Source organism: Battus philenor, unplaced genomic scaffold (assembly GCF_028537555.1).
Source record: "Battus philenor isolate CCGP_79_NKW_IND1 unplaced genomic scaffold, ilBatPhil1.0.hap1 SCAF_25, whole genome shotgun sequence".
NCBI lineage: Eukaryota > Metazoa > Arthropoda > Insecta > Lepidoptera > Papilionidae > Battus > Battus philenor.
Genome location: NW_027181688.1, coordinates 7478798 through 7506531, shown reverse-complemented (window position 1 = coordinate 7506531; position 27734 = coordinate 7478798). Strand labels below are relative to the sequence as shown.

General features: G+C 34.0%; 1 protein-coding gene across 1 annotated transcript in view; it reads right to left on the bottom strand.

Annotated features, from left to right (window-relative positions):
• Positions 1-371: 371 nt before the first annotated feature.
• LOC137924919 (serine-rich adhesin for platelets-like) overlaps positions 372-27734 on the bottom strand; it is a 79238-nt gene continuing 51875 nt past the window's right edge. Inside the window, exons 2-5 of the mRNA XM_068768328.1 lie at positions 24567-24760; positions 9698-9839; positions 8435-8625; positions 372-4367 (exon numbers count right to left, since the gene is read on the bottom strand). Of these exons, the coding sequence (XP_068624429.1) occupies positions 522-4367; positions 8435-8625; positions 9698-9839; positions 24567-24760 (4373 nt within the window). The 3' untranslated portion in view covers positions 372-521. The remainder of the gene's footprint in view (positions 4368-8434; positions 8626-9697; positions 9840-24566; positions 24761-27734) is intronic.

Sequence of the window (27734 nt, the reverse complement as noted above, 5' to 3'; positions counted from 1 at the left end):
AAAACGTAATATAATTGTGACATTTTACTTAAATTAAGTAATTATATAAATACTCTCCTGCTTTCACAACCAAAAAACAAAATGTTGTTTTTTTATATATAGACCCGATGGAATGTCAAAGGGAATTTAAATATAAGGCACATTTTTTTCATTACAATTTAAGTTTTTTTTTTTTTAAATTACGATTCTGGCACTACAAACGATTTACATTTTTAATAAAAAAACTGCGAATTCTAAAACATCTAGAAACGCTTTTAAATATGACCAATAAGTACACTTTTACAAATTCTATTAAATAAAGCAAAAATTTTACTGGAGTAAAATCTTAGAAAATGGAATATCCATAGATTCATTATCTTTTCATATAATTTAAAAGTGAAGTTTTGAGATTGTTTTATAATTCAAATAGAATGAGACAAAAGAAATATACGATTAACAAGTAAAAAGTAAAATTTTCGCTTTCTACTTTAAATAAATTCTCCATATGTGAAGCTTTTCTTTATTAAAAAATTAAATGATCTTCAGAGCATACCACCACTGGGGCTCTTAGAACTAGACTTGATTATGGAAGTTACAGAAATGTTTCCTGTACTACCACTAAGGCCGGGGGGCGGAGAACGAGGCAATGAGAAGTTTCTTTCCGAAAGATTTTCTTGACTCAGTGATTTAACGGTCGCAAATATGGGTATTTTGGACGATACGCCTTGTGCTGTTTTCGGTTTTTCCCCCAATTTCACCGGAATATTACTCGGTTTAGCTGATATCACAGGTTTTTGACTGACTACTGGCTGGTCACTAGTCGACCTTAGTGTCATCTGGTCAAGCTGCGAAAGTCTACGGTTTTCTAAATCGGTGCTAGTTACGATTGTGCCTTTTGGAGATTCGTACGTTGCAGTGCGGAATTTAATGTGACTATTTCTGGGAAGGTCGAAATCAGCATGCCGTTTCTTTGGTTCAGTTTTCGTTCGTTTTTTCATATCGTTCATTTGTTTCGAAGTGTGGTGCCTTTCGTTTAGAATGAAATCGTTTAACAATTCTATATCGAGCTCATAGGACAATAAAGGTTCCTGGTAAACTGGCGCACTTTGTCTACTCACTATTTTGTCTTTTACAATCTCTTCCTTCTTTAGATTAGCTTTTTCTGTTTTTGGCGTAACCACCTGGATTTCTGTAATATGATTCTTTTCAACGGAATCTGATTTGGTATGTTTCTGTGCTATCGGCATTATCGTAGGATTAATGGAGTATCTGGTTTTTGATATTTCAACTGCGTCTCGATTTACTGTTTGTTCATCTTCCAAGTCCTGGATTATTCTTATCCCCATTCGTGACAATTCTTCGGGTGTCTTTTGTGACATGAAACTGGGGTCATTTTGTAGTTTTTCCATCAACGCTTTTGCTTGTTCTTCATCTAATTCCGTGGTATTTAATATGATCGTCTCTGTTTTTGTATACGATGGTTCATCAGATGTGAATCGCATGTTTGGATTTTGTCGTTTTATTTCATCCAAAACTTTCTTATCAAAATCTTTCACTTCGCCTTCTTCTAAGTTTAATTCATTTAAATCACCTGGATTTTTCATTATGCCGAAAGTGATTTGTTCGACCTGTAATGGCGCTTCTGTCCTTGTGGTTAAGTACTGAGTTGAAAACTTTTCGACATTCTGTGTTATCACTTGATTTCCGAATTCGTCCTCAGTTACGTTCACTGTAACCGTTTTCTGTACGGGGTCTTGTGTCATAGTTAGAGAAACATTTCCCGGTTCCATATACAAAGTTCTATTTTCTCTTTGGTCATTCCTATTTTTAGTACCCTCTATTACATCTGGAATTATTCTCATTATTGGCTCACCTATTTCAATAGACTTGGTATAGGTTTTTCTGTTTTCACCTGCAGACATATTTTTGTCACTGGTTGATATTGTAACTACATTGCTAGTATGTGCATCTTTGGTTTCAGACCATTCTGTAGAAAATGTATCCTGAGGTTTCTTAGTCACTTTTAAGCTGTTGTTATTGGAACCAACTCTAATATTGCTAACGAATTCATCATAGTCTCTGCCTTTAGGCTCTGATGTTTTTAAATCGAAATTAACGATATCGGGCTGGTGCATAGCAGATTTAAATGAATCCGTCATCGGAGGTAAGTCTTTACTTGTGCTAGCTTCGTATTTTTGTGGTTGTTCAATATGAACGTTAAAGATGGGATTTTTCGCTAAAAGTTTCTTCATCATATCAGATTTTGGTCTTTCTAAGCTGTTAACATACGTATTGCGGGACATTTTTAAGTCATCTGGAATATTAGTATCTAAATTCATACTAATCTTTTCTTCGTATTTTAAAGGCGATATTTTGTTTTCATTACTTGCGATTACATCTTGACTTTCTAAAGAACTCATGTTGCTGCCGTCTGAAGTCGATTTTGCGAATTCGGAAACCAATTTAAAATGAACTTTCATGTTTTCATCCATTATCCTCCTTGCTAAATGATCTGATGTTTCATGATTTTCACCTTCATGTAATACATTTAATTCTTTAGATTGTGTTATTTTAGAGACAGTTTCTTTCTCTTGTTTGTCGGAATCAATAGAACTGCTTGATCCTTTGACTATCGCATCTTCCAAATTGCCAAACTCTGAAGCTTTCTTTAATCGATTCCTCTGAAATGTATTAAGACCCTCAATGGCAGAAGTTTTTGCTATATTCAAACTTAATCTCGGCTCCTTTTGTTTTAAAACAACTCCTTTTTCTAGATCGATCATATCGCTCGATGGGTCTTCAGTTCCCGAATCAAAAAATGTTGTTTCCACAACTGACATTGCTTTGCGTTTCTTAGGTGACAAAGTTGTTTCTTGGATTTCGGCATCGTCCGCAGATATATCTAAGCTTTGCGCCCGTTCTAAAGTTCCAGTAGACGGTTTATTCACTTTTGCTCTTAATTCAAATCTAGATAAATCTCCTAAAGAAGCTGCTTTCCGTTCATGTTCATCCAACAACGATGTATCGTCAGACGTGGAATTAACTGTATCATTTAAAGGTGAACTATGTATTGTGATATCACTGTTATTTAGTTCGATAGTAGTCGAACCCTTCTCACTTTTATCGCTATTATTAAACGAGACGACTGAATTAACATCTTGATTTGAGGACAAGTTAGATTTAGAATCCTCGAAGAAATTATTTAAAGAGTCGCTTTCTCTTTTAAAAGGCTTTGAAACGATGTCGTCAATGTCGTCCTGGCTGAAATTGATGGAATCATCGATACGCGATGTCTTAGTTTTATTGATTTTAGGCGTAGATGTATTATAGGAAATCGTCATAGATGAAGTAGATATGTTGGATACTGATGTATCCTGTAAAACGCTAGAATGTTGTTTCTCGTTTTTTAGAAAGTCTTTAACATTCTTTAACTGTTCTAAAATACTATCATCTGTTTTATTCTTCTCAGTATCTGGCGGTGATGGCGCTTTCCCTTTTGATTTTTTCGTTGGTTTTGGCACCTCTTCCTTCTTTACTTCCACTTTTTCTTTCTCCTGCACTAATTCTGCTGAACTCCTTCTGTTACTTCTAGCGGCCTTAGCAGCTTCAAACATATGTGCTGGTAGTTCTTGCGGAATTCCATTTTCATCTCTTTTAATTCCGCTAGAATTTAGTTCGCTCCTAGAAAAAGAAGTGTCAGAAGCTTTTGATTCAGTGCTTGTGTTAATGGAAGTTTCCGCTTCATTTGTCTTTACTCGTGCATTTGGTATTGGCGGAGCCATCTTTTCTCGCCGTTTGGCAACGACGGGTTTTTTGGTTTCTGTCTCAGTTTCGTGTTTTATTTGTGTGGTTGGGATTGAACGTTGGGGTTCTGGTTTTTCCGGTTTATCTGGTTCATCGATTGCTTTCTTTTCAAGTACAACATTTCCATTTTCTGGAGTCTTTTGTTTTAAAACTCCGTCATCTGGTACGTTAGGTGGAAGGACTCGTATACCAAATTTCATTCCTCTTTTTGGATCGTAATCCCGCTTTTGTACTTCAGCTTGCTCTATAGGTGTAATCCCGTTCTCCGGTTGAATGATTTGGATGTCGCTTCCTGTAGAATGTCGGTTTTTGCTTCTCTCGGGCTTACTCAGACCAATTGGTACGTCAGAATATCTCGTTTTATTCCCCATCTTTAAATTTTTTTCGTTTTCCCTTTCAAGAGTTGAAGTTGGACCATCTTTCTTGTCTTTCTTGTTTCTTTCGAGAGTAGTTGTGGTAATGATTTTTTCGGTTAGTATCTTTTTTATTCCGCCTTTACCTTGTTTTGTTTCCAGAGTTGAATTATTGGAATGGGACGTGTTTGGTGATCTTGGTGGATGTAGAAGCCTCCCTTCTTTTTCAAGCTGTAAAAGAAACAAAACGTATTAAATCTTCAAATCTTGTTTTTATTATTTATTTGGGTACAAAGAGAACAATGAAATACAAATATAAGGATAAATTATTATAATCATTATATTTTAATTGCATCTCTAATTCCAAATGAACACAACAAGGTCTAATTTTAATTTAAGCTAATATCATATATTTGTAATAAAATAATAATCTTTAAATTTCGCTTATTTTTCCAGGATTTTGAAAAATTTTAAAATTTTAACTTCTGATACATATATTGAATTCTTTTTTATAGCCTATTCATTTGATCATTTTATGACAGAACTCAAGGACTCTCGAGAGTGTGGTTGCTGTTGCCTGGCAAACATTTTTAACTTTAGAAAGAGTTTGCACATTGGCGGAAGAGCCATAGCATCCTATCTAGGATAGTTAGGTGAGATTATACGTACATCATTTCAAAAAGGTAGACATATCGTCGTTAACAAACTAATGCCCGCTTTGTTTAAAAAATAATATATAAAAACTCACTTTGAAGTATTATTTCTTTTTAATAGTGTCTATATGAAAATTATGTTTGCAAACTAGTTTTTAAAGGCAGTCTCAAAATATTCACAACATGAAGCACATATATTGTTTGACAATTACGATTTACTTAAATAATTTGAAGTTAAGAACTCTGTGACGTATTGTTAAAGAAAAAATGAAATAAATAAAAACATAAGCAAGCTGTATTCACATCTAGTAATAATTGTAAAAATAATTCATAACGTCAGCTTTGAGGCAAGTAACCAGTGTTCTGAATAAATTAAATAAAAATAATTATCCATATCTCGAAGAAAGGTCTCCCTCTACCGGACGTAATAAATAGATACATGCATCTATGTCACTTACATCTATATAGAACTAGTAGAATAAAACAATAGAATCATAATCGACTCGCATTCCATTCCATAAGCGACATTGTATCCATAAACACGTGTCAACATATCTGTTAGACAATAATGTTGATCGATAAACTTCCTTATTATGAAAGCGGTAACACTTATTATGGCGTACTATTGTTCTGACGATTGAGATGTTTCGAATGTACTTCCTATTATAACCAATTTCAATTGAACATTACTGTCTATCGGTTTTTTAAATTGCATGCGAGAATGGAGGGTTCAATATAAATTTGACGTTCAGTTAGTGAATGAGTAATTGGCGTGCGGTTTGTATGAAACAATACTTTTGGTACGCTGTTGCGTTATAAATGCTCTTTGGTTTGGAAGTTGCTTAATATTCATGAATAAATTGTGCGATTGTCAGATAATATTTTTTAGCGTGGTTATTTATTAATATAAAAACGTATTGTTACTTCACAAGACATTTACTCCATGAAGTGTTTTCTAATTATAATTATGTTGAGTCATAGTTAAATTCGCTGGATGCGCGCAACATAAGACTCGTCGTCGTGGCGATGTTTATAGGAGCCATATGCCATGTTGAGTACATCTATCAGCTCGTATGGTAAGAGCTTGCTTTATGAAGAACATCATTATGGTTTGTTTACTTATTTACATGGTTGATATAATAATGTATACAACAAACACTGTAAAGTTTTTTTTTTTAAAAAAATAACAACTTTTGGGTTTCTGGCCTTTTCTTTGCACCTGATCAACGGCCATTAAAATTGAAAACTTCATTTTCTTTATTTGTAGAAAGCCCTTTTTTATTTACGATTTTTTCCATATCTTAGAAATTTATTTGTAAAAGTGTTCTTAATTAATACAAGATTTAGTTATTTGCATAAATCCATCTTCAAATAATCTTATTTTTATCCTATATAATTCACTATTACACAGACGTATGTGAGGATACATTCTTTAAGTTTCAAACGGTAAAATTATAGGTGCCAGCAGTCTAAGGGATTTCCCCTTTTGATAGATCACGTCCGCCGTGTAGGTGTTGCTAGACTGCAATCATAGTAAACGTGAGTGAAGGTTCCGCGTCATTATTGCTGATGGATTTAGTTCACGTCAAGATTGAGGATCAAATATAAAACATTGTTTTAAAATTTCAAAACTCACGTTTTCAAATATCTTTGTATACACGTCAGATTTTTGAAATACATCTTATCTATAATACATTTATTAAAAATCAAACACGGCTTGATTTCTTTATAATGTTGCAGTTATAATAAATAATATTAAATCTAAACATAAATTAAATTATTTAAGCGCTAGGAAGATTCTTATGTAAAATTGTAAAACAAACACTATTTTTATCATATATAAACACAAAATGATATCCTCCCCTGCTGATATTTCATGTGGATTAAAATAAAAAAAGGCGTGTTAGTTATTAAATCTAACTAAAATTTCCTTTTTTTAACTATTTACATTTTTATAACTTTTTATAAAAATCTTATGAATATTTACATTCACATTTTCACCTTTTTATTTTTTATAGACGCACCTTATCTATTTTCTTTTGCCAACAATTTATTTTGCCTCTAGAGGCTTCTTATCTTACTATTTTCTGGAAGATTCAACCATCTCTTTATACTACTTTATTTTTATCCTATTTCCGAATCTAGTTAAAATCAATTTTATCACACTGTTACTAAAGGCTTGTAGTGTTCTAAATACAAATAAATAAACAATATGATCTTTGGAAAACGATTATTGTTCTTTTTATTTGTCTGCGATAAGCTTATAAGTGTTAACCACCTGTCGAAATAACTACCTGTATATAATATTAAATAACTTTATAAGTTAGAAAAATAAGGGTAAGGATAAAATCTCATATATTCATTATTCGACTGAGTTATTGTTCTTTATAGAAAAATAAAAAACTGTGGAACGTACTCGTATGTGTAAAACATTAATTTAATTAAAGAAACTTAATACACACATGTTTACCTACCAAAATTTTTACGATACGGACTTGGAGCGCATTTACTTCCATGTGTTTAATCGTTGGAGCGACTTTCACTTTCGACATGTGATTGAAGTTTTACGAGTCATAGCGAAAAGGTTATAGCTGACTTTTTGTAACGGTTGTAATAACAGTTATTATGCTATTTTATGTTAAAACAATTTAACTCTGCTATTATTACTCGTGTAACACAATATTCTCATGTAATTAAAAAGGAAAAAATAATTTTAGCGGTTTTAAATTTTTATTATACTGGGCTGTACCATAAAACAACGTCGAGTTGAAATAGAATGATAAGGCATTAACCAATCTATCACGTATTTATAAAATAGCCATTTTCTATTAAAATAAAATCAGTATGAAATTTTATTTTGTTAGAGAAATTTTATTTGCGGCAGGAAGTGATAAAAGAAAAAGGTTTGTAGCCATAGTAAAACTCAGAATATCACAGTTTATATCATTCATAAACAAAGATTTAATAGATAAGAATTATTTAATACAGATTAAATTCACAAATGGTTAGGATAACAACGTGAACACATCGGTATATTTTAGGACTCAAATTCAAAGATGTTCGAAGTACTCGATGTAATGTAACGACAGAACTTATACCTGAACCTGATATGTATTATGTTGTACTCCCTATTGATGGTTCAAATTACTAAATACATAAGTAAATAAACACACATTAAATCAAATATTTATACTTTAAAAGTTGCATTCACATAAAAAGAAATTAAATGTTATTAAAGTCACCAAACTTATTGCATATCTAAATGGAAAGGCTTAAGTCTACTAGTGGACATCCTGCGGCTTAAAGAATAATGATGAAATTGTTGCATAAGAAACACGAAATCAGTTATGTCAGTTGTCTGTCGATCAACTTCTATCTTCCATATGTCGATCGGTATACTGTCAATCCCACCATTGCATTGAGCCCGCATGATCCTTGAAAGCAGGCTGTGTAGCAATAGGATCATCACCTTCGTAGAGTATAAATCTACTTATGTGTCGCAAGGTGATAAATTTCTAAAGCTCTATAGGACCACTCAATTACGTAAACTTTAATATGTTACACATCTTGTCATTCTCGCTATTTTCTTTAATAAAAAAGGAAAAAGAACTGCCAAGTAAAAATAGGTTATAATAATTTACGTACCGTACAAACATCTCCTGTAGAGCCAGCTCGTTTCAAAAGGGGATGCTTCACAGCCCAGCCACCACCGCTAGCCCTTCCTCCTTCTACTATCTCCAGCTCTACTGGGTATGGGGACGCTAAAGATAGGATTGCAACAGCATCTTCCAACGGAGTTCCGGTGAGCTCGATTTTTATGCTCTTGATCTTGTCGCCTGGAATTTCGTAATACATATTTTAAATACGTATTAGAAATGTCCATCTTTTAAAGAAAAGATGAAGTAATGAATGTTTGAAGATGAATGGTTTGCCGGTTTGTCTGCCGAATCCATTTCATTCCTAACTCATGAGTATAATTATGTATATAAATGTTAGGTGCCCACGTGTCTTTAACAGACAATGAAAGAATCAAATATATATTTAGTACATGTTTCCATTCTTTAAACTATCGACGAACAAACTTTAAGAATATACTTTGCCTATTCGAAAAAGAAAAAATATACGTCCTCTGATTAAGTCAGATCTTTACAAACAGCTGCCTGAGAAAATAAATAATTTTGAGAACATTGTTTCTAATTTTCTTTTTTTTTTATATTGATTATAAATAACAAATAAATAGGCAATATCACAGTCGTTCAATAAGCCATAGACAATACTATGCCCTGGATTTCTCTACGAGATCGAATCATGATTCAGTTGATCTGTAGATGAACGAAAACAATCGATATGTCTTCGGCATGGATCGTTACGTTGAACTGACAGAGGGCAGGCCTTATGGATCGCAGAATACGTGGACGCTGGGGGCTTATTGACCAGGGACCGATAAGCGCAGCGTAAGACGTCTACCCACATGGTGGACAGACGACCATGTTAAAATCGTCGCTTAATCTTGACCCACTTGAGTAAATAAGTCCTAGAATTCGTTTAGCGTGGTTTTCGAGATCTGGTTTATTAGTCAGACGCTCCATGGAGCGAGCCCCCTGAGGAAACGCTTGGTTTGAGCTGTCACTAAATATATATTTAGTTTTCCAACTCGAGGGTATTGGAGACTTTGGCTTCATGGGATGCTTTAATTGGACTTTCATCTATCATATTGTTCAAGGATCTCGACCACGCGCAGCTAGGCGTGGCGTGGGTAATCCGACGATATATTCAAGGTCGCGGGAAGCCGTTGTATCATCATGTCCATCGAGTTTCTTGATGATTTTATTTATTGTAGTTCGTTCGTTCGTTCGTTGTTTTAAATTTCCCTCTTTTAAAATATCTTTATAGTTTACTTTAGCTTACCTGGCTGTAAGTTGGCCGCAGCAGCAGGTCCACTTCTGAGCACTGAGTGCACGTGCACTCCATCCCTCGCGCCGCCCCCGCACCGCAGTCCCAGCCCCGTGAAGTCCCGCGCCCATAGCTTGACGCGACGGATACGTGCGCGCTGCGAATCAAAATATAAACTTAAAAAACAGGACATGCGATGGTAATCTATTCGGAAGGTGACAAATTAACTATTGTTATGAAACGGATTATACTGCTATTTATGTCTATTCAGTTTCTAGTGTTAAACGAGAGAGAAAGACAGTTTATATATTGGATTAATAGTATAGTGGATTAATAACTTTACATTGTAGTCAATGCTGCGATGTACGAATATATCGTGTTGTCTAAAAATTAAGTGACAAATTTTCTTAGCTTATGTATAATAATTTTATGACAGATTCGTGCGAATTAAAATTAAAGAACCTTATAACCTTTAAAACCTTCATTCTCTTTCTTTAAATTCGCCGGTAACAAACTGCGGTGAGTTTTTTTTTTCTCTCACTTTTATAACATCCTTAATATAGTACTACTCGTACTGTATAAGATATGTTTACAAGCCTCGGTTTAATTAATTTATTAAATTTATTTCAATATAATTCAGAGACACTATATAGATTTGCGACCATAGGTCGTGGGTACGATTCTCGGGATAGTCTTATAAATAATATAAACTTTGTGCATAAATTATATAGGAGTGCCACTGCTCACCAAGAACTTTCGAGATAGGCAGCAGCGTCCATGCCAATCGTGGCGATTATGGTATATCCTGAGAGTCTATAGGTTGAAACGACGATATATTATCTCAATGTTCTCTTTGATTCTTTTATATTTATTCTAAGGAACATAAAAGCTTTTATAACCGTTATATCTAGTCTATCGTTAAATTATTATGCGTGACCGCGATCGCCAACTCGCCTCCCAAGCGTGGCGATTATGGTATTACCCTCCGTAGATATCTTCTGGGAGTGGTTTATGCCCTGCAGTGGGCGTCGTGTGCTAAAGCGACAGTATAGTATTGTAATACCGTACACGGATGATTAATTTTTGAAGCCTACAGAAAACTATGAGGAAGAGTCAGGGAAACAGTATTAAAGAAATGACATTAATTTTATTAGCACCCATTTAAACGAATATCGGAAGCTGTTTAACTTCCTTATTTCCTTGTTCTTGCGCTAAATATTTATTGAACAATTGCAATAGAAATAAGCTCAATGACGTCGCGTGATGTGAAAAAATCTTACCTTGCAGCAACTGAATCGATTTGGCAATGCGATTGTTAAACTAAGATTTTTTGCCTACGATTTTACGTAATTTCGCATGGATACGAGCATAATTATTTTTAGAAGAAGACTACTTTTAGGCTTCAGGATAGGCTTTGGTGCTGAGGTCGGTAATGGTAGGGGTCCTAAATTCTTATTAGGCGACGTGGTCGATGTATCATGATGTCGATTGTTCTAGCGAATCGTAAATTACTGGCCCCACTGGCATTGTCCTGTCTTAGCTATAAAGTATCAATTCGAATCTTAATAAATTGTAAAAAAGTAACTTTAGAGAGAAAAAAAGAGAAAATATATTTTATGGCGCGTAAATAAATAATAATTAAAATTATTCCAACGCGGAACAGGCGATATATCAATTGCATGCGTACACGTTTTTTTAACGCATACAATGCAGTATGCGTCTAGAAAAAAATATAAAGGAATGTACAAGCTCCCATTGGTCGCACAGATAAACATAAATAAAAAGTACTAAATAACGATATAAGTTATAAAATACAATAACCCTTATTAAAAGTTCTTCATCATGGAGCAGCAGAGGATTTCAAGTGGCTAAAAAAAACTAATGGCATTAGCCATGTAAAACAGATTAAAATTAAAGCTACAAACACTGAACGATTATTTACCGACATCATAAATAAAAGCCACACTAGCAATAGTGATTTACCAGAGCAAGTTTCTACAAAGTATGAGAAAAGTTAAAAAAAAAGATAAATGAATTTAAAAAAGTCGTTTATTACGGTACCAAGGGAAATCGGTATTAATATTTATATAAATAGATAGCATAGCCATAAATGAATTCGCTGCGAACTTAACCGGTGCCCTCTATCGACAGAATTCTACGGCCGAAGCCTAGTTGATATTAATCTCAAATAAAGCTATCGCTCTACTTCTCTTTTGCTTTAATAACCAAAAAGGGATACACTGAATAATTAAAGATTTTAATATGTTTTATAATTACTAAGTAGTGATTAAAATTGTTTGAGTGTACTATATGATAGATCAAAATGAGAAATAGAGAATGAAAACGTCACGACCAAATAATAAATAACGTTATACCCATATGTCAGGGGTGGCCAATCTGCGGCTCGCGAGTCACATGCGGCTCTTTGAACGATAAATTTTGGCTCCGATAGATTTTTGAATTATTTCAATATTTAAATATATATAACCTATATCTGCTCCTGGTAAATCGAAACAAATTACTGGTGTGAGTAATAATTATTATTATTCCACCATAAAATTAACGAAATCTAAATACCGAACATAATTAATTAAACGGCATATTAAGTATTATTAGGAGTGCTGTCATAGACGTGTGTAATAGTATCTAACTTCAATACACATATATTGTACTTTTGTTTAAATAATTTCAATAAATATGACTTTTGTAAAAAAAAAAACAATCCTTTGCATATTCAAATGCGGCTCGCAAAAAAATTTAAATTTCAAAAAATGGCTCGCACTATCAAAAGGCTTGGTCACCCTTGCTATATAAGTATATCAAGCGCCTCGTGCCCTTTTTTGTGTTTATTGACCAAATTACATCTTACAATTGCATTCGATAACGGATAGAATGTATGTAATCATAAAAACACTTAAGCGTTTGAGGATACAGGTTTCCTATCTTCGTATCAATTAATGACGTCACAACATAGCTATTTAAAAATAAGTTTAAATTATGACATCATATTAACGAAGGTCGTGCATGAGGTAAGGTTGAAGAAATAACTGCGATTAAAAGACTGAGCGGAAATTATGCTGTTTCTCTTGGAGTATAACTTGTTGAATATTTAAACGACCGTATTATTCTGACAATATTGATTTTTTTGCCACACTTAATGTCCGTAGTGTTTGAAGAAACTACATAATTTTCTTCTTATAATTAGGCACGCAACCCGGAAAATATTTAGAGTATTTAGTTAATGAAAAAAAAAAACATTTATGTGAACTTGACAATCACTTTTTAATCACTAGAATTTAATTAATGATACCATTATACATTATATTATTACCGTAATACAGATAACATTAATAATTTCAAATACTACGTTCTGATTATATTACTTTAAATATGTAGATTTTATAATGCATATAATAATGCAAATAATGAAATATATATTTACGTAAAAAAATATAAAAAGGCTTATTGAGAAAAATCGTGATACTAATAAAATTTTGTTCAATGTTTTATCATTTATACAAACAAACAGACGTTATATATACACACATATATATTATCAAATAAATAAATATGATAACTATTACGACATTTTGGAATTTCTTATTAAATAATTTAAAAACTACTAATCATATAGCGGTAAAATTTTCGCGCCATTTCTAAGTGACAGATTACACTCGGAATAAGGTAAACGTTCAAACACAATGACCTCTGAACTTTAGCACATGGCACGAGAAAGAAAGGAATGATTTATTGTTAAATAAAAACTAACAATATAGTTTGAATAACAATCAACACGCATTAAAAATACATTTCTTTTTTACATTAGCGCATGAGAGATATGTAAGTCTAATACGTAATTATTGTGTTTTGTTCTTCGTTTAATATTATAACCTGCAGTACATGTTTTTTACATAGTACTTTGGCATTTTGATAAATAAATGAAACACATGATATTCAGGTATTTGAAGGATCTTTATACGTGTAAAAGTTTTAAACAAATGTATATAAACAATAAGTTTAAAAAAAATTCACACCTTTTTCACCTTCTATTAAGTGATCACTCTGAAAAATGTTAGTTTTTGATGTTTTCTATTGGAAATGGACAGGCCAGTAACTTCTAGCAATACTATTAATAAAAATTCAAATTTTAAAAACGCTTTTCCTTACTATGCTATCAAGTTATTTTTATATTTCTGAAGCCATTGATTTTTCAACAGGTACCATATACTAAATGACAGCAAAGGAGGTTAACAGTTACTTCTTCAAAACTTTTTAAACCTTTAACAAATCATCATGTATATGTAGATAACAACAAAAGTTTAACGGTTATTGCGCGTTATTTTAAAAAGGACGTGACAAATAAGTGACGCACTCTACGAGCGCTTCGACTAAAATAAAACTGTGCCGTATGAATCCGGTATCAACATTTGTCGGGAAGCAAGTTCAACTTAAGAATTATCTAAGAAATGTCGGTGAAAAATAGATAACGCCAATATTGATATACCTAATAAGGACAAGTTATTAATAAACAGGATCACTGAAGCAGGTCAAAGAATTGTTCATCTGAAGTGGCAGTGATTGAGCTGTTGGAGGAGAAAAGTCCTAGTTAAAGACAGAGCTTGGCCCTCACTAGGATTGACGACATAGTTAAGATCGCAGGCAATCTCTGGATGCGAACAGTATAAGATCTGTCTTCGTGGCGATCTTCGGAGGAGGTTTATGCCTTATCGGCATCTATCGGCTGACATAATGATAATTCATAAACAAGTCCTTGAATAAGTACTCATACACTTTACTTAAATTTTTCAGGTTTGTATTATTCATAGCAAGGCCAAGGCAATATTTTTTTTAACAACGTTAATAACAACGAGGAAAATTTACGCGGTCTGTATTTAATAAATACAGATAAAACAAAGATAGATATTCTTAGTTATGAAAATAATTTATGGCAGTAAGCGTTCGGATGCCATTGCCTCTGTGTGCAAGTATGCATGCATTAGCATGCTTAGACAGTCGATTAATCTCCATCGCATACTAAACAAGTAGCTGGATTTTGCATTGTAAGTAATATATAAGAGATCTACATACTTACTTATTACGATATCTTTGATGCAATAAGGTGTTTTTTTTCTAATTAACCCAAAAACAATTTGTTCTAAATTGATACGTCAATTAGATTTAATATGGTTAACGGAAAACCCGCGTACCTTCGAGAATGTTCCACGTGACTTTATCTTGTTTGCTTCGTCTACAATGACGAGGAGTGTCGTCATCTCTAATATACGATAAATTTCAATCTAGTGTAAACATATAAAGCGGTGGCATCACTAAATTTTGAAATTAAATTAGGTAAAAAATTTTTGGTATTTTTTAATTTTTTCGTAAGTTTTGCTAAACACTTCTACACAAGTTAGAAAGTTAGTCTCGTAAAATATTGCGTTCACACTTTGATAAAACACAAGGTTTACCTTCTATTGTACATATTTATCATCATCATTCCTACCACATGACGTCATATGCTGGACCGATAGGTAGCATCTTTCAGCATCTTCTGACGACTTTAACAAAGTCTCCATCCATTTTGTGGGCGGTGGTCACTACTTCGGAACCTTACAACCACAGAGCCATCTGTTCTGCACGAACTGAGTCTACTGCTATTTCAATTTTCCAATTCGCTGGGATATATGGGTTGCTTTAATTTGTCTAGATATTTACGAAGTTTTTCGTAAGTAAGTCACGTAAACGGTTTCAATGAGTTACTATTAGAAATCTTAATATACTAATTCTAAGATTTTTTCGATATAAAAGAAATGTCTATAATAAATTTACATTTAAATTTAATATCATTATAATCGAGATGTGCTCAATATGTATATAATTTTAATAGCAACGGTTCTTTTTTAATTTATATATTGCCTGGCAATAGGTTGTCGGCGGCCACCTGTTCTGCGCGCTACATAGCCTGTTAACTTCCACTTCAACTTGCTAGTCTGCAGAACGATGTTATTTTCGCTCTCCTATTTGATTTTTAGTAATTTACGTAATGTTTAATTAATTCTTTTTACACAAAATATGTTTGTGAAAATGTTACCTTGTCTTCCGTGCTAGGTTACAGAAGACATGTAAACCAACGGCCATTTGTTAATGTTGTTAAGAGGTATATATACTTCCTTTTGTCATAGTTCTAAGCTAACCAGATGTCAAATTTTCAGAGCTAAGTATGTTATCACACCGATATCTGCTCTGTCAAGATTTAGGAGATAAGATGATCCTATAACTATCATAATTAACTAACAAACTAAATATTATTTTTATAGATGCATTTCGTTGAACATATTCAACAACAAAGAATATTTTTAACAAATATCATAGAGCAACGTTTCTTAAACTGTTTGTAAACGGATCTGCTTTTTATAAAATTCAAGGCAGAAACCTAAAATAAACAATAAAAATTTAACCGCATTACTATATTCCACGCACTAATGTGGAAAGTCGGTGCAAATGCGATAGTTCTATGTCGGGACAATTTTTGGTACTACTTTTTGGAGAAAATATAATTGTTGGAAATAATTGTCATTAATATTGCATTTAATTCAATTACCGAATTTACAATCTTGTCCATAGATTTCAAATAAGACTGGTTCGAAGCGGTCTACCTTATCTCGTTTTGTCAATAGAGATAAGATAATCGAATGCATATTTACCTGCCGCTAACTTATTATGTAAAGGACTTTTGCATAGGTTAACAATCAATTTGCAGATGAGCGAGCGAGGTCGAAAAATATACCTGCTTATGCGAGTAAGACATCAAACTACACCTGCTTGTTGTTTGCCTATAAAAAATCCTTTTGTTAATTTATCTACTAGTAAGCAGTTGAATTCATCTCCATAGTATCCTCCGTCGTATTATATAAATTATAAATAACTATTTTAAATAATTTTAGGCAAAGTTTCATCCGACGCAATAACTCAGGGTCACGGGAATTCGCTGGATGAGATTAGAGTGAACCTGTTATTGTGGCTTCCTTTGGGTGAAGCCTATTCCTTGAAGTGGGCGTCTTTCAGTTAACATGACGATGATGAAATTTATATCACCTTTTTTATCGAAACCTTATTTTGAAGTACACTTTGAAATCTGATATGAATATAATTGCCTTTATAAATCAATTAAAATTTTATTATTAACGTGATCCTTGTTCTCAACGTACTCTAGGTACAATCAAGCATTTATAACAAAACTTGTGTATTTTATAATTAAAGTGATAAAGTATATAGAAGTGTATAAGTTATATTGTGCATGAATGTACCTAATTTGTTGCGCTTCGGCGGTGGAATGCAGATCGGAGCAGGATTGCGTCATTACTGCACCGTGCAGCGGGGAGGGAGATGTGAAGGTATGCAATAATGACGGCCTAGTGCCGGGATTCGAGGCTCGGGTCTGGTATGCTAGTTTATAAAGCTTTACTTGCATTGACTTACGAAAGCTTTCCCTTTTAAAACTTATGTCATTACAAATCATTCACTGATTTTTTAAAAAAAAAAAAACTAGTATATATTAAAAGATAGTACTTCAATAGCGAAAACCAATATTAAAACGCCCCGGCTGTTAAAGTTATCCAAGTCGTCATCATCATTTTAGCCCTATCCTGCTGGACATAGACCACCCCCATAGATTTCCCATAGATTCAGGAGGAAACGGCTTGATTCTTCTTGTCTGTCGATAGTCGCCCATTGCAAGACATAGGCCTACCTTGTTTGCCACCTAATGAACCTATCTACGCCGCTAGATGATTATGAACTAATTTTTTAAACTTTATCGTCAAATATCAATTCATCGTCATTATTTGCTGCTACTTCTACAGCCTCTCCAATAGATTTCCAACATTAATTACAGTGATTTTGTATTTCAAAATATGCGTCACAATATATTTATTGTCATTAACCACCAAGTTAATACCTAACTTGTTTATATATTATTTATTGTTTTAATTTTATTTATTCACTCCATAGTCCTTCACATCTGACGTTCATAAATAACAAAACGTTAATAGGTAAACAACGCCAATCGCCAATAATAAGTAGTACACATCATTATCACTTCAAATTAAAACAATCACTTTCAAATTTCTAGAGAAGACAAAAGGAGAAAGACTAGAGAGGAGAGCTATAGTGACAGTGAGCGTGAAGTATATATATGGAGTGTGTTTGAATAATAATTACAGTTATACGTAGTATAAAGTATACACAACATATAATGCCAACATATCGTATACAACTGAAGACAGTGATCATTTATCTGTTTTTAATTTTATGTATGACGAAGGCAAGTTTATACCTATCATAAAACCATAGAAATAAAACTTACATATATAACAAAATTTTCACAAATTAGAATGTTTAGTAATCAACGCATCGTAGAAAAATTTCTCCATTTGCAATTGCATGTTTTTCCAACAAAAACTATTAAAAAAAAGAAACAATTTAATCTCGTTCTCTTCCGCTTACACAATACGTCATGCGAACACACGCAATCTAGAGAGAATGCAGAGAAGCATCTTGCATGCCTCTCGTTGCGCAATTGATCCGCAAAGTCATTTAAAGGAACGCAATTTCATTTCATCTGCGCAATAAAAAAATTGTTTACAAGCGACTACGAGTGTTGTTAAATATATACATCCTAACATAAAAATGGACATTGCGGACAGTCGACCTTGAAGTTGTCAGAATACGCTGTATACAGGATGCTTCTACTTGGTCTTATTGTAAACCTATGGGGTTCGCCTTTTTAAAGGTAGGGGTTATGTGGGATTTTTACCCACTAAAATTCATTCGGTGGTCTCCCTTTGCGATTTGTAAGCACACACATGTTAATTTATACATTTGTTAATTGAATTTAAATTAAAACTACTCAAAATAAAATTTTGTATCTGTTATGTAAAATATACGTAACATTAAATAAACAATTTTTTTTCTTAATAGGTACTTTTATAAATAATGTATATGTTTTGATATTATAAGATAGTATGATGTAAGTAAATAGGTACTATCAGTGTATGTGTTGAGATCCACTATCGTGGACCCCCATTTTCATTTCATGGACCCCTAAATTTTTTTTCGCTGACCCCTTGTAGGTTGTCATAGACCCCTAGTGGTCGATATAGACCACTTTGGGAATCACTGATCTAGACCCTCGAGCAAACGCAGTAATATTTAAAAAAAATCACTTTCGTAAATCAGGCTACTAAGGGTTAAGAACCACCCATAGTTCCTTGCGCTGTGCTATTTTGGAAACTCTCGTTTTACTCTCACGATGGTTCGAAACTACGTCGATCCATCGTGCAGCTCAGGATCGTTAGAGCCAATGGTAGTTTAGGGTATTTCAAGCAGTGGACGCTTTGCGGCTGAAATTATGCTTTTCAAGTTTTTAATATACAAAATCGCAAACATCCGAGGTCTTCGATATTCCAAAATTTAGGATTTTGAGGTTAAAAACACGATCCGTCCATTTGTTTGCTATTAATAAATATTGTTCAATAAATGTTGTTTGAAATTACAGGGTTTGCCATCGCAGAGGCCTGAAAGGGTTTTAGTTTAAACTCCTTACGGGTTCCTCGGGACGTCTGGGCTATTAATTTAGCTATTTAATCTGTTTGGGTGGCCGCTACATAGAGTGACTGCGCGCAAGTACTCGAGACGGTACCTTCATTTCCGCTGTTACTCGATACGTGTTTACAACTCCAAAAATGTCCGAGAAAGTCGAACAAGGGCCTGATGGTATCGTTATTTATGTAGGCATTTACAAGCAGTTTTAATTCATTGATTATTTTAACTTTATAAATAAGCTACCGTCCGAATGCTGATCTGCTAAAAAGATCGGGCTATAAACTCAACATTTGCTTTTTTTTATTCAATTTAACAATTTTCGAACTGTACACCATAATATTAACCATATAATCAAGTCAATAAACTAAAATTCATATATTTAAATCCACTAAAAACTGTTTAATTCTATAATAACATTTATTTAATAACATACTTTCCATTTTAGATTTAAAACTAAGAAAAATAAGGTCCAAATTTTCTTGTGGAACCCCGTTATGTATGCGTACATTGAGACATATTTCGCAATATTACATCCTGTTTAATAAACTGATTTAATAAACTACTGAGTTTGTCAATCTGGAACATGTTTTCAAATTGCTGGGTGGGAAATAGACGTCGTATTAGAAAGTCTTTTGAATGAGACCTCCTTGAATATTTGCGACGCACTAGCTTAATTTAATTACGCTCAATTGATTATAGCATTTAGAAAGTTGCAAGCCGAGATATATCTACTGTTAAAATAAAAAAACAAACGTAAAAAAAGTTTTTATACTGTGTAAATGTATTCGTAGGAGAGACTCCTGAGGTAACTGACTATTTTTATACCAAACGTTGACAAGAGAAGCTTTGTGTTACTTAGGTGAAATTCTTCTTGTTCTTAATAATGTGTTAGTAAAGCAATTATGGTTTCCCCGTTTCTATTCTTCTGCACTGAATGTGAAACGTCACACTGATAGATATTTTTTTGTAATTTTCTCCGGGTTTTAAATTGATCCATCCGTCCTAAAGTTTGTATTCCTTTCTCTAGACTTCATAAAATTAGTAACTATTTAGAGAAAAGCCAACTGTGTACGTTACTACAATATACTTTCATTTTATCATATTTTAGCCGTAGGGACTTTCATAGCTGGACATTGGCCTCCGCCTTGGAATAGGCTTGCATCCATTATTTTACGAAAATCTTAGTAAGATCGTTTGACCACCTTTTTTTCGAACGTCCTTCTCTGCACTAGCTAGTTTATGAACTCCACGCAAGAATTAAGGCTCCAGCGGCTCCCTTTTCTGCTCAATATTTGACCTGCCCACAGATACTTCAAGTTACTAATCCTTTCTGTCTCTCTTAAACCTTGTTATACTTTTCTTTAGATTATTGAAATTTAGGACTTTTTTAGACAACGGTGTACAGTTTTACTATAAACTTTGATGTTTCATTTAAAAAGTAGTTCAAAATACTTGTAAAATAATCCTTTACGTTGAAGAATTTTTAAGTGATAATAAAGCGTAGAAATGATTTATCTACGTCTTATAATTGTTGTAGAAGTGACTACAAAAAAAACATCTAAATTTTTTTTTGTTTTAAAAGTACTCTTTCCCCATCTTGTTTTCGGGCCAGGGATATACACCCTCCTACTTCCACCTTTCCTCTCTCATCATTCACAAATTCTCTCTTAGTTCCCTCTTTTATCCTTTATATTTTCGCCTTCCATCCCTCGCAACACTTCCTACTACACGGTTTTGTTACGCCTGTTTACGTCGCCCACCACCCTGCAACAAAACCGGAGGAGAGTAGGTGTGGCTCTCCTCCTGCTGCAAAAGGGAAGCGATGTTGCCGCAAGCAATACTCCTACCCATTTCCACCACGCAAGAAAGTCTAAGCACTCCATATACGGAAAGCTCTTAATTATGTGCACCACTGTCTGGTCCACCGTTGGGTTATAGATGCACGAGGAACTCCCTTTGAGAAACAACCATCTGAGTTTGTTGTGGGTTCTTTTCAAATCGGGCGCGTTTGGAACACTCATAGCTTTATTGTAAGTAGAGGCATGTTATTAAAAGGGGTGAACAATTTGATACAAGTTTTTATCACTTTGAGCCCTCATATATCTTTCATCGTCATCATAGTAGCCATAGGACTTCCTCTGATCTATAGGCCTCCATGAAAGCATTTTTATGAATGAATATCCAAAACCGAAATCTACGAGAAGTACATACCAAATATTGTAATGTACCAATAATTGATGAATATGAATAATTCAAAATGTAAAATAAAAAAGCTTTCTAGTAAATAAAATAAGAAACATAGTATAGTAATATAAGAACAAATTCACAAAAAAGTTTTCATTAATGTTAACGTTTCATTAAAATCAATGAGAAACGGTTTTATAGTCCATTCGGCAATAATCAATAAGGAAACACATCTCTCGTTACGTGGTGGTTGTGCAACGCACCATCTCTCAATTTACCGTTACCTAACATTCGATTTAAAACGAACATTGAAGAATTCAATATTATTTTCAATTTCTCTGCCGTAATGTTCCGCAATTTTCTTACTTGTCTATAGACAGCTACTGTACTGTCATTATCATCATTATAGACACAGGACGAACACTGCTAGACATGAGTCTCTCTTATAAATTTCTAACAACACGGGTCAACTACCTTAGCAAAGTCGACTGTCTACCATGTGGCCAACCTTCGGTGCGTTTGACAGTCTGTGCTATCTATTTCAGATCATTAAAGCTTCAGCGGCTTTCTATCTCCTTGATGGATTTTCACTGGGATCTCTTGGAAGGTGCCTGCATGCAGCATCTTCCGACAAAGCATACAACGTAGTCTGTCCACTTTGCGAGTGCACGTCCTTATACTGCGCTTCATCGTTGTCATTTCAGCCTAAAGACACGCACAGCAAGACATAAAAGGTCCCCCCAAAGATATCTATGGGGAAGACACAGATAAATGCCGCATTTGGCAGGCGGGTTGGCGATTGCAGTGCGGTATTATGGTATGCAGAGGACACTGTTGCCCGTCGTCTGGAAACATGTTTTTGTGCAGTGGTAATCTTATATAATTAATACACAAATTGCGAATTATACATAAGACTGAAACCCTGTACTGGAATCGAACCCGCAAACTACGATCGCTTGTCTTAGTCCCCTACCGCTAAGCTACCACTCTACTGAAGAAATGCCCTAGCAGCCAACTATACTGTCATTGTGGCTTTATATTATGATGTCATCAACATTTATCAACCCACGTAGACACGCCCTCCGAAACTCATGAAACTGATTACCATCACAACACATTTTTGATTTAGGAAACTTGATAGACAAATGTCGAGTTCAACGAACTCATATTACAAAAAAAGTGTAGTGTAGTCGTTATGAAATCAAAATTTCCGTGCAAATTTCCAGATGAGATAAGACGTTACTTTTTAATATTCAAGGAACATTCCGATTTATTTATTTACAAAACGCAATCCTTTAAAATAATTACAGTAACAGATTATAAACAATTACAAATCCTAATGCATATGTTTATTGAATGATTAAGAGAATAAACAATTATTGATACTGCAGCAAAGAAATATATCGAAGTAAGTAAAGAATTAATAATCTTCTGATGAATATAGTACGTTTTCATGGGCATCTTTAACCGTGAGATTCAACGATAGGTATTGTAATCTTGCAATTTTCGTATAATGTAGTGCTTCGCAACCGGTGTGCTGTAGTTTAGATACAAGTGTACCGCGGTAAAGATTAATAAATTGAAACTTTATTATGTTTTACTGTACATATTTTGCATTTGTGACACAGTGGCATGTTCTCGAATTTAGCTTTCTGTGTGCCGCGAAATTCTAAGAACGATTTTAGTGTGCCATAGATGAGAAAAGGTTGCGGAGCACTGGTACAATGCATTGTTTCGAGTGATAGCGTTACTACTAGCCCGAGGGGCTTTTGTAGCTTCATTGGAATTGAGTTCGCGGAACTGAACGAAATATACAGGTCCGATACCACGCATAAAAATAGCAGACTAAACACATGTAAGTGTAGATTGTAGTGGGTGTAAGTAATTTTCATAAATTAAAGCTTTTTGTACTGAGTAGATGGGAGAACTGTTATTTAATTTGATCTAGTTTCTACCAAATTGGTCTCACGTAACATTTTTGCTAATACATTCACAAGTTAATATCAAATTGGTCTCTTGTAGAATTTTTTTAGACATACTGAAGTTAATATAATGGTGTAGTCTTCTATATTGCTCTTGACCTAGGATTGTCTCGTTTTTTAACTTATAAAACTACAACTTGATACATTTAGTAATTAGAATCCCACATTATTGTCACAAGTGATATCTATGATTGATCCCAGATGGTTAATGGTTCTATACCGGTTTTTGTTAGACCTTAATGAAGAATTTTAGCGGCTTGTTTTTAAGATACCATCTATGTCGCTTCTACGTCTATTATTGCCGTTAAAGTATGATACATAAGTATAATATTGCTCTGGTTAGTTGGAAGATGTAGTTAGTATTTTCTATGGTCAAGCCTAACATCCATTACACTTTTATAATGTTAGGATTTGTGTCCATCTTTATATTTTACATTAAGTATATGCTTGAATTAAAAAATAAATAGTTTTGTATTATTATTTATTCCAACACATTATCATAACTTTCATGTTTTGGTTAGAAAGTGTTTAAAATTGCTATTAGACTTCATAAAGTCTCTCACTTATTTGTTGATATTATTATAAAACAAACTACCTAGCGACGCGTTAAATATATCCTCCTAGTAAATTCAAGAAATTAATTAAGCAAAGACTGTCAAAAGGCATGTTATTTTGTTCAAGAGTAATGTAAATAAAATTCACGATAAAGATGTTTGGAAAAAAATATACTAATTAAAAAAAAATGTTAATATAACCATCAAAAGAGAAAAATACAAAGCCCACTGAGTTTCTTGTTAGTTCTTATCAATAGATGGCGTGTTACGAACTAACGTAAAGTTGACGTAAAGCTGACGATTATAGATGATTGTGATGCTCGTATATACATATAATACAATAATTTTGACTTAGACTTTGAAATTTAAAATAAAAATAAAGCGTGGATTCCTATTTTTCTTCAACAGTTATAACGCAAAAAAAAATGTTAAGCATTTATTTTGTACTATTTCCTCAGTAATTTAAATAGTATTGGAGGTAAATCTTTTTTATTTCACTAGCATGTACTTTAAGGCTTGATGAATATATTAAGTAAACACAATAAGAAGTTGTTTCTGTACCTGTAAATGCGAATCGTCTTTGCTATGCTCGGGCTTGGTGAACTCCGCCTGGAGCGCGCTGGTCTTCCCGCCTAGCGGCAGGGTCGGTGCTTCGTGCCGCCACGCCTGTCTCTCATCCTGCCTGAAGCCTGGATTGTCGAACGCGAACTCGTCTTTTACGGACTCCGGGTCCGTCGACAATACCAGATGCTTTCCTGTTGACAAAGACAAACAAATTAACCTCATGTACACGAGAAGATGATAATTGTAGTTTTAAAAAAGGCTTCAAAAGGGTAAATACATAGCTCCGTCGTTAATCGTCGTTGCTGTCCATAAATTCTCATAGCAAGTCGTAGGTCTGCCCAAAAATATATGGGGGATATACCATAATCGCCGCCCTTGGCAGGGGGGTTGGCGATCGCAGTGTAACATTATGGTACACAGAGAACGAAACCCAAAAAAAAAAAACTCAAAAGGTGTTTTAATTTACACTATGATTTGGCAAAAGAAAAATATTCGTTTAACAATTTTTTCACCTCATAACAATGTTTACTATTGAGGTTTTAAATTAACGAACTTCATGATACGCAAAAGAACAATGTCGCAAACACAGTACAGTCCTATAGGATTTAACTTCCTGTAATTCAATTCAAAAATAATTTAACTTCACAGCAAGCGAGCATTAAAATTATCAGATCGTCAGATATTTATAACTACGCTGGTTTTGCTTTGTTTACATTTTTGTTTAATTTTCATACAAGTGATGAAAAGTTGTTTGTCTCAACTACCTAGTTATAAGTTATACTTCCTGTATAATTTTTTAAATATTTAAGTCGTAAAAAGCTGTTGCAATACGTGTATTCGTATTTAATTACTGTAAATTTGATTTATTATTATTTCAGCCATAAGACTTCCACTGGTGGCAGGACGCTCGACGAAGGTAAACCAATCGGTCCTACTTGGAACTACGGAGAAAGGCTGAACCATAGGGCGTTCAGCAGTGGAAGTTCAATGGCTGAAATAACGGTAATGATGATGACTGTATAACAATAGTCATCAAGTTGTTGTAAATCTCACCTGTAATATTGTAATAAATTGTAATCTTAACTCTAAGCTAGAATCAAGAGCAGAAGTAGCTAACCTACGGCTCGCGAGCCACATGCGGCTTTTTGAATGATCATTTCGCGCTTGCGATAACATTTATCCGTATCCGTATTGTTTTTTTTTTTCATTTTGGGTTATCTTTCAAAAATATAATATAATTCCGTGTATATTTCGTAATGTTTTTAATTTACTGACAAATATTAATATTTAAGGACCTAAGCGATCATGTACTTTTAATTTAATTAAAGTTTAAATGTATTTAATAGCGGCGCGTGAATAATTTTAAATTTCGAATAATGGCTCGCACTAACTAGATGCTCGAGCACCCCTGGTCTTGAGTATACGCTTTCTTTAAGTGAAAATTTCTAATTGGCCTTCCTCCACTATAACTACACATTAGTTAAATATGTACAAACAAATATGTACTAGCGGTAAGTTGTTCATGATAAATAAATAAAAATATATAATTTTAAGTTTATAAGATGTAAAATAAATACCTTTGATCTATATAGAAAAAATAAATCGCGTGACCGCAACACAAGATTATCGGTAGAATATCACGGATAAGATACACAATATTTATGGGAAAGGAAGCAATCAATTTAGATGCATTAACTTGAACCACACCCTACGCAGCGGGCCGCCATTAAAGAAAGCTGGTTATTAAAGTGTGCGAAAGAGCGATTGAATAGTAAACACACGGTCGGATTAACTTTAAGTAATAAACGATATTTATATAACTAGATTGTAAACGGTGACACAGCAAAAAAGAACTTTGAATTCATATTTTTTTTTACGTGGTAAAATTATATATGGAATACTCTACTGAGGTCAACGAAAGAGTTTTATGCTAGACTCGTACTGGCTAAAACGGTCTTTTTAAAAGCCTTTTGTTAAAACTAGTTCTCCTAGCGCCGCAGTCTTAGGATTGAGTTGCACACCGATTTAACGAAGAGGATACAGCTCAGCACAAGCTTGAGGAGTGTACAGCTTGGGAAGAACTGCGCCAAGAATTCACCGACACCATAGGGAATGATCTCTCATTACCAGGCTTTGTTAGGATGGTACAGAACGAGCAGTCATAGAGCGCTGGTAAAACTTTTTGCGAAAAAAATATGTTGCAGAAGGAGACTGCGAGAGACAGAAAGAAAATCTAAGCTCGCCATCCTCCTCTGTCGGAGACCGGGGCGTCGGAGGGGATTATAACGCGCCTTTCTCTAACTCCCTTAGCATGGCCTTGGCGATGGATTCGGAGTGATCCATAAGTAAGGAGTTGAGGCACTGGGCCACCGCTGTTGAAACTGCGGTAGTACGCGAAAGCGTTTCCGTAGTTTTAACAAAAGGCGTTCAAGAAGACCGTTGGATTTCAGCCGGTCCGGCTAAAAAAAAAACAGTTGCACATCGGTTATCTTGTAGAATTAGCTCGCGGGCCACCGCTGGGTTATGACATACGTGCAGTGGAGGAATCCGAATACGTCGTCAAGATCATTTAAGGGAGATTGGAGCAAACTGTAATTATAATACATACAGTGTTTACCATGTAAAGATCATATCGACATACCAGCCGAAAGATATCTATGGGGGATATACCATAATACCATACTTGAAGGCGGTTAGGCGAACGCAGTGTGGTGTTATTGCAAGCAGAAGACACTACTGACCATTCCTTGAAAACTTGTTTGTGAGCAGTGGCGATCCTATATAACTTAAGCACTTTGTGAATTATAAAAGATTGTATGCCAAGAATCAAGCAACTTGTGATCGCTAGTCTCAATTCTCTACCGCTGGACTACCACCACTCCTTATTATGGCATTAATAAAATGTTGATCAATATTTCAGATTTACGACTGCCACCGTTTTATAACTGCTTCCGTTAGGCTAACATAACATATAGTATTATGTAATTAAATACTTTTTCCGTAACATGTACACACCTAACTTCTTGTTATATCTGCAAGTCTTCGACAATCACTACCACTAGGTTGATTTTTTTTATTTTTATTAAATGGTCCCCGCTGTTGGGGACCTCTCGTTCCCCTATCTCGTGTGGGACAGGGACTTTTTAATTCTAGTAATTTATTTTA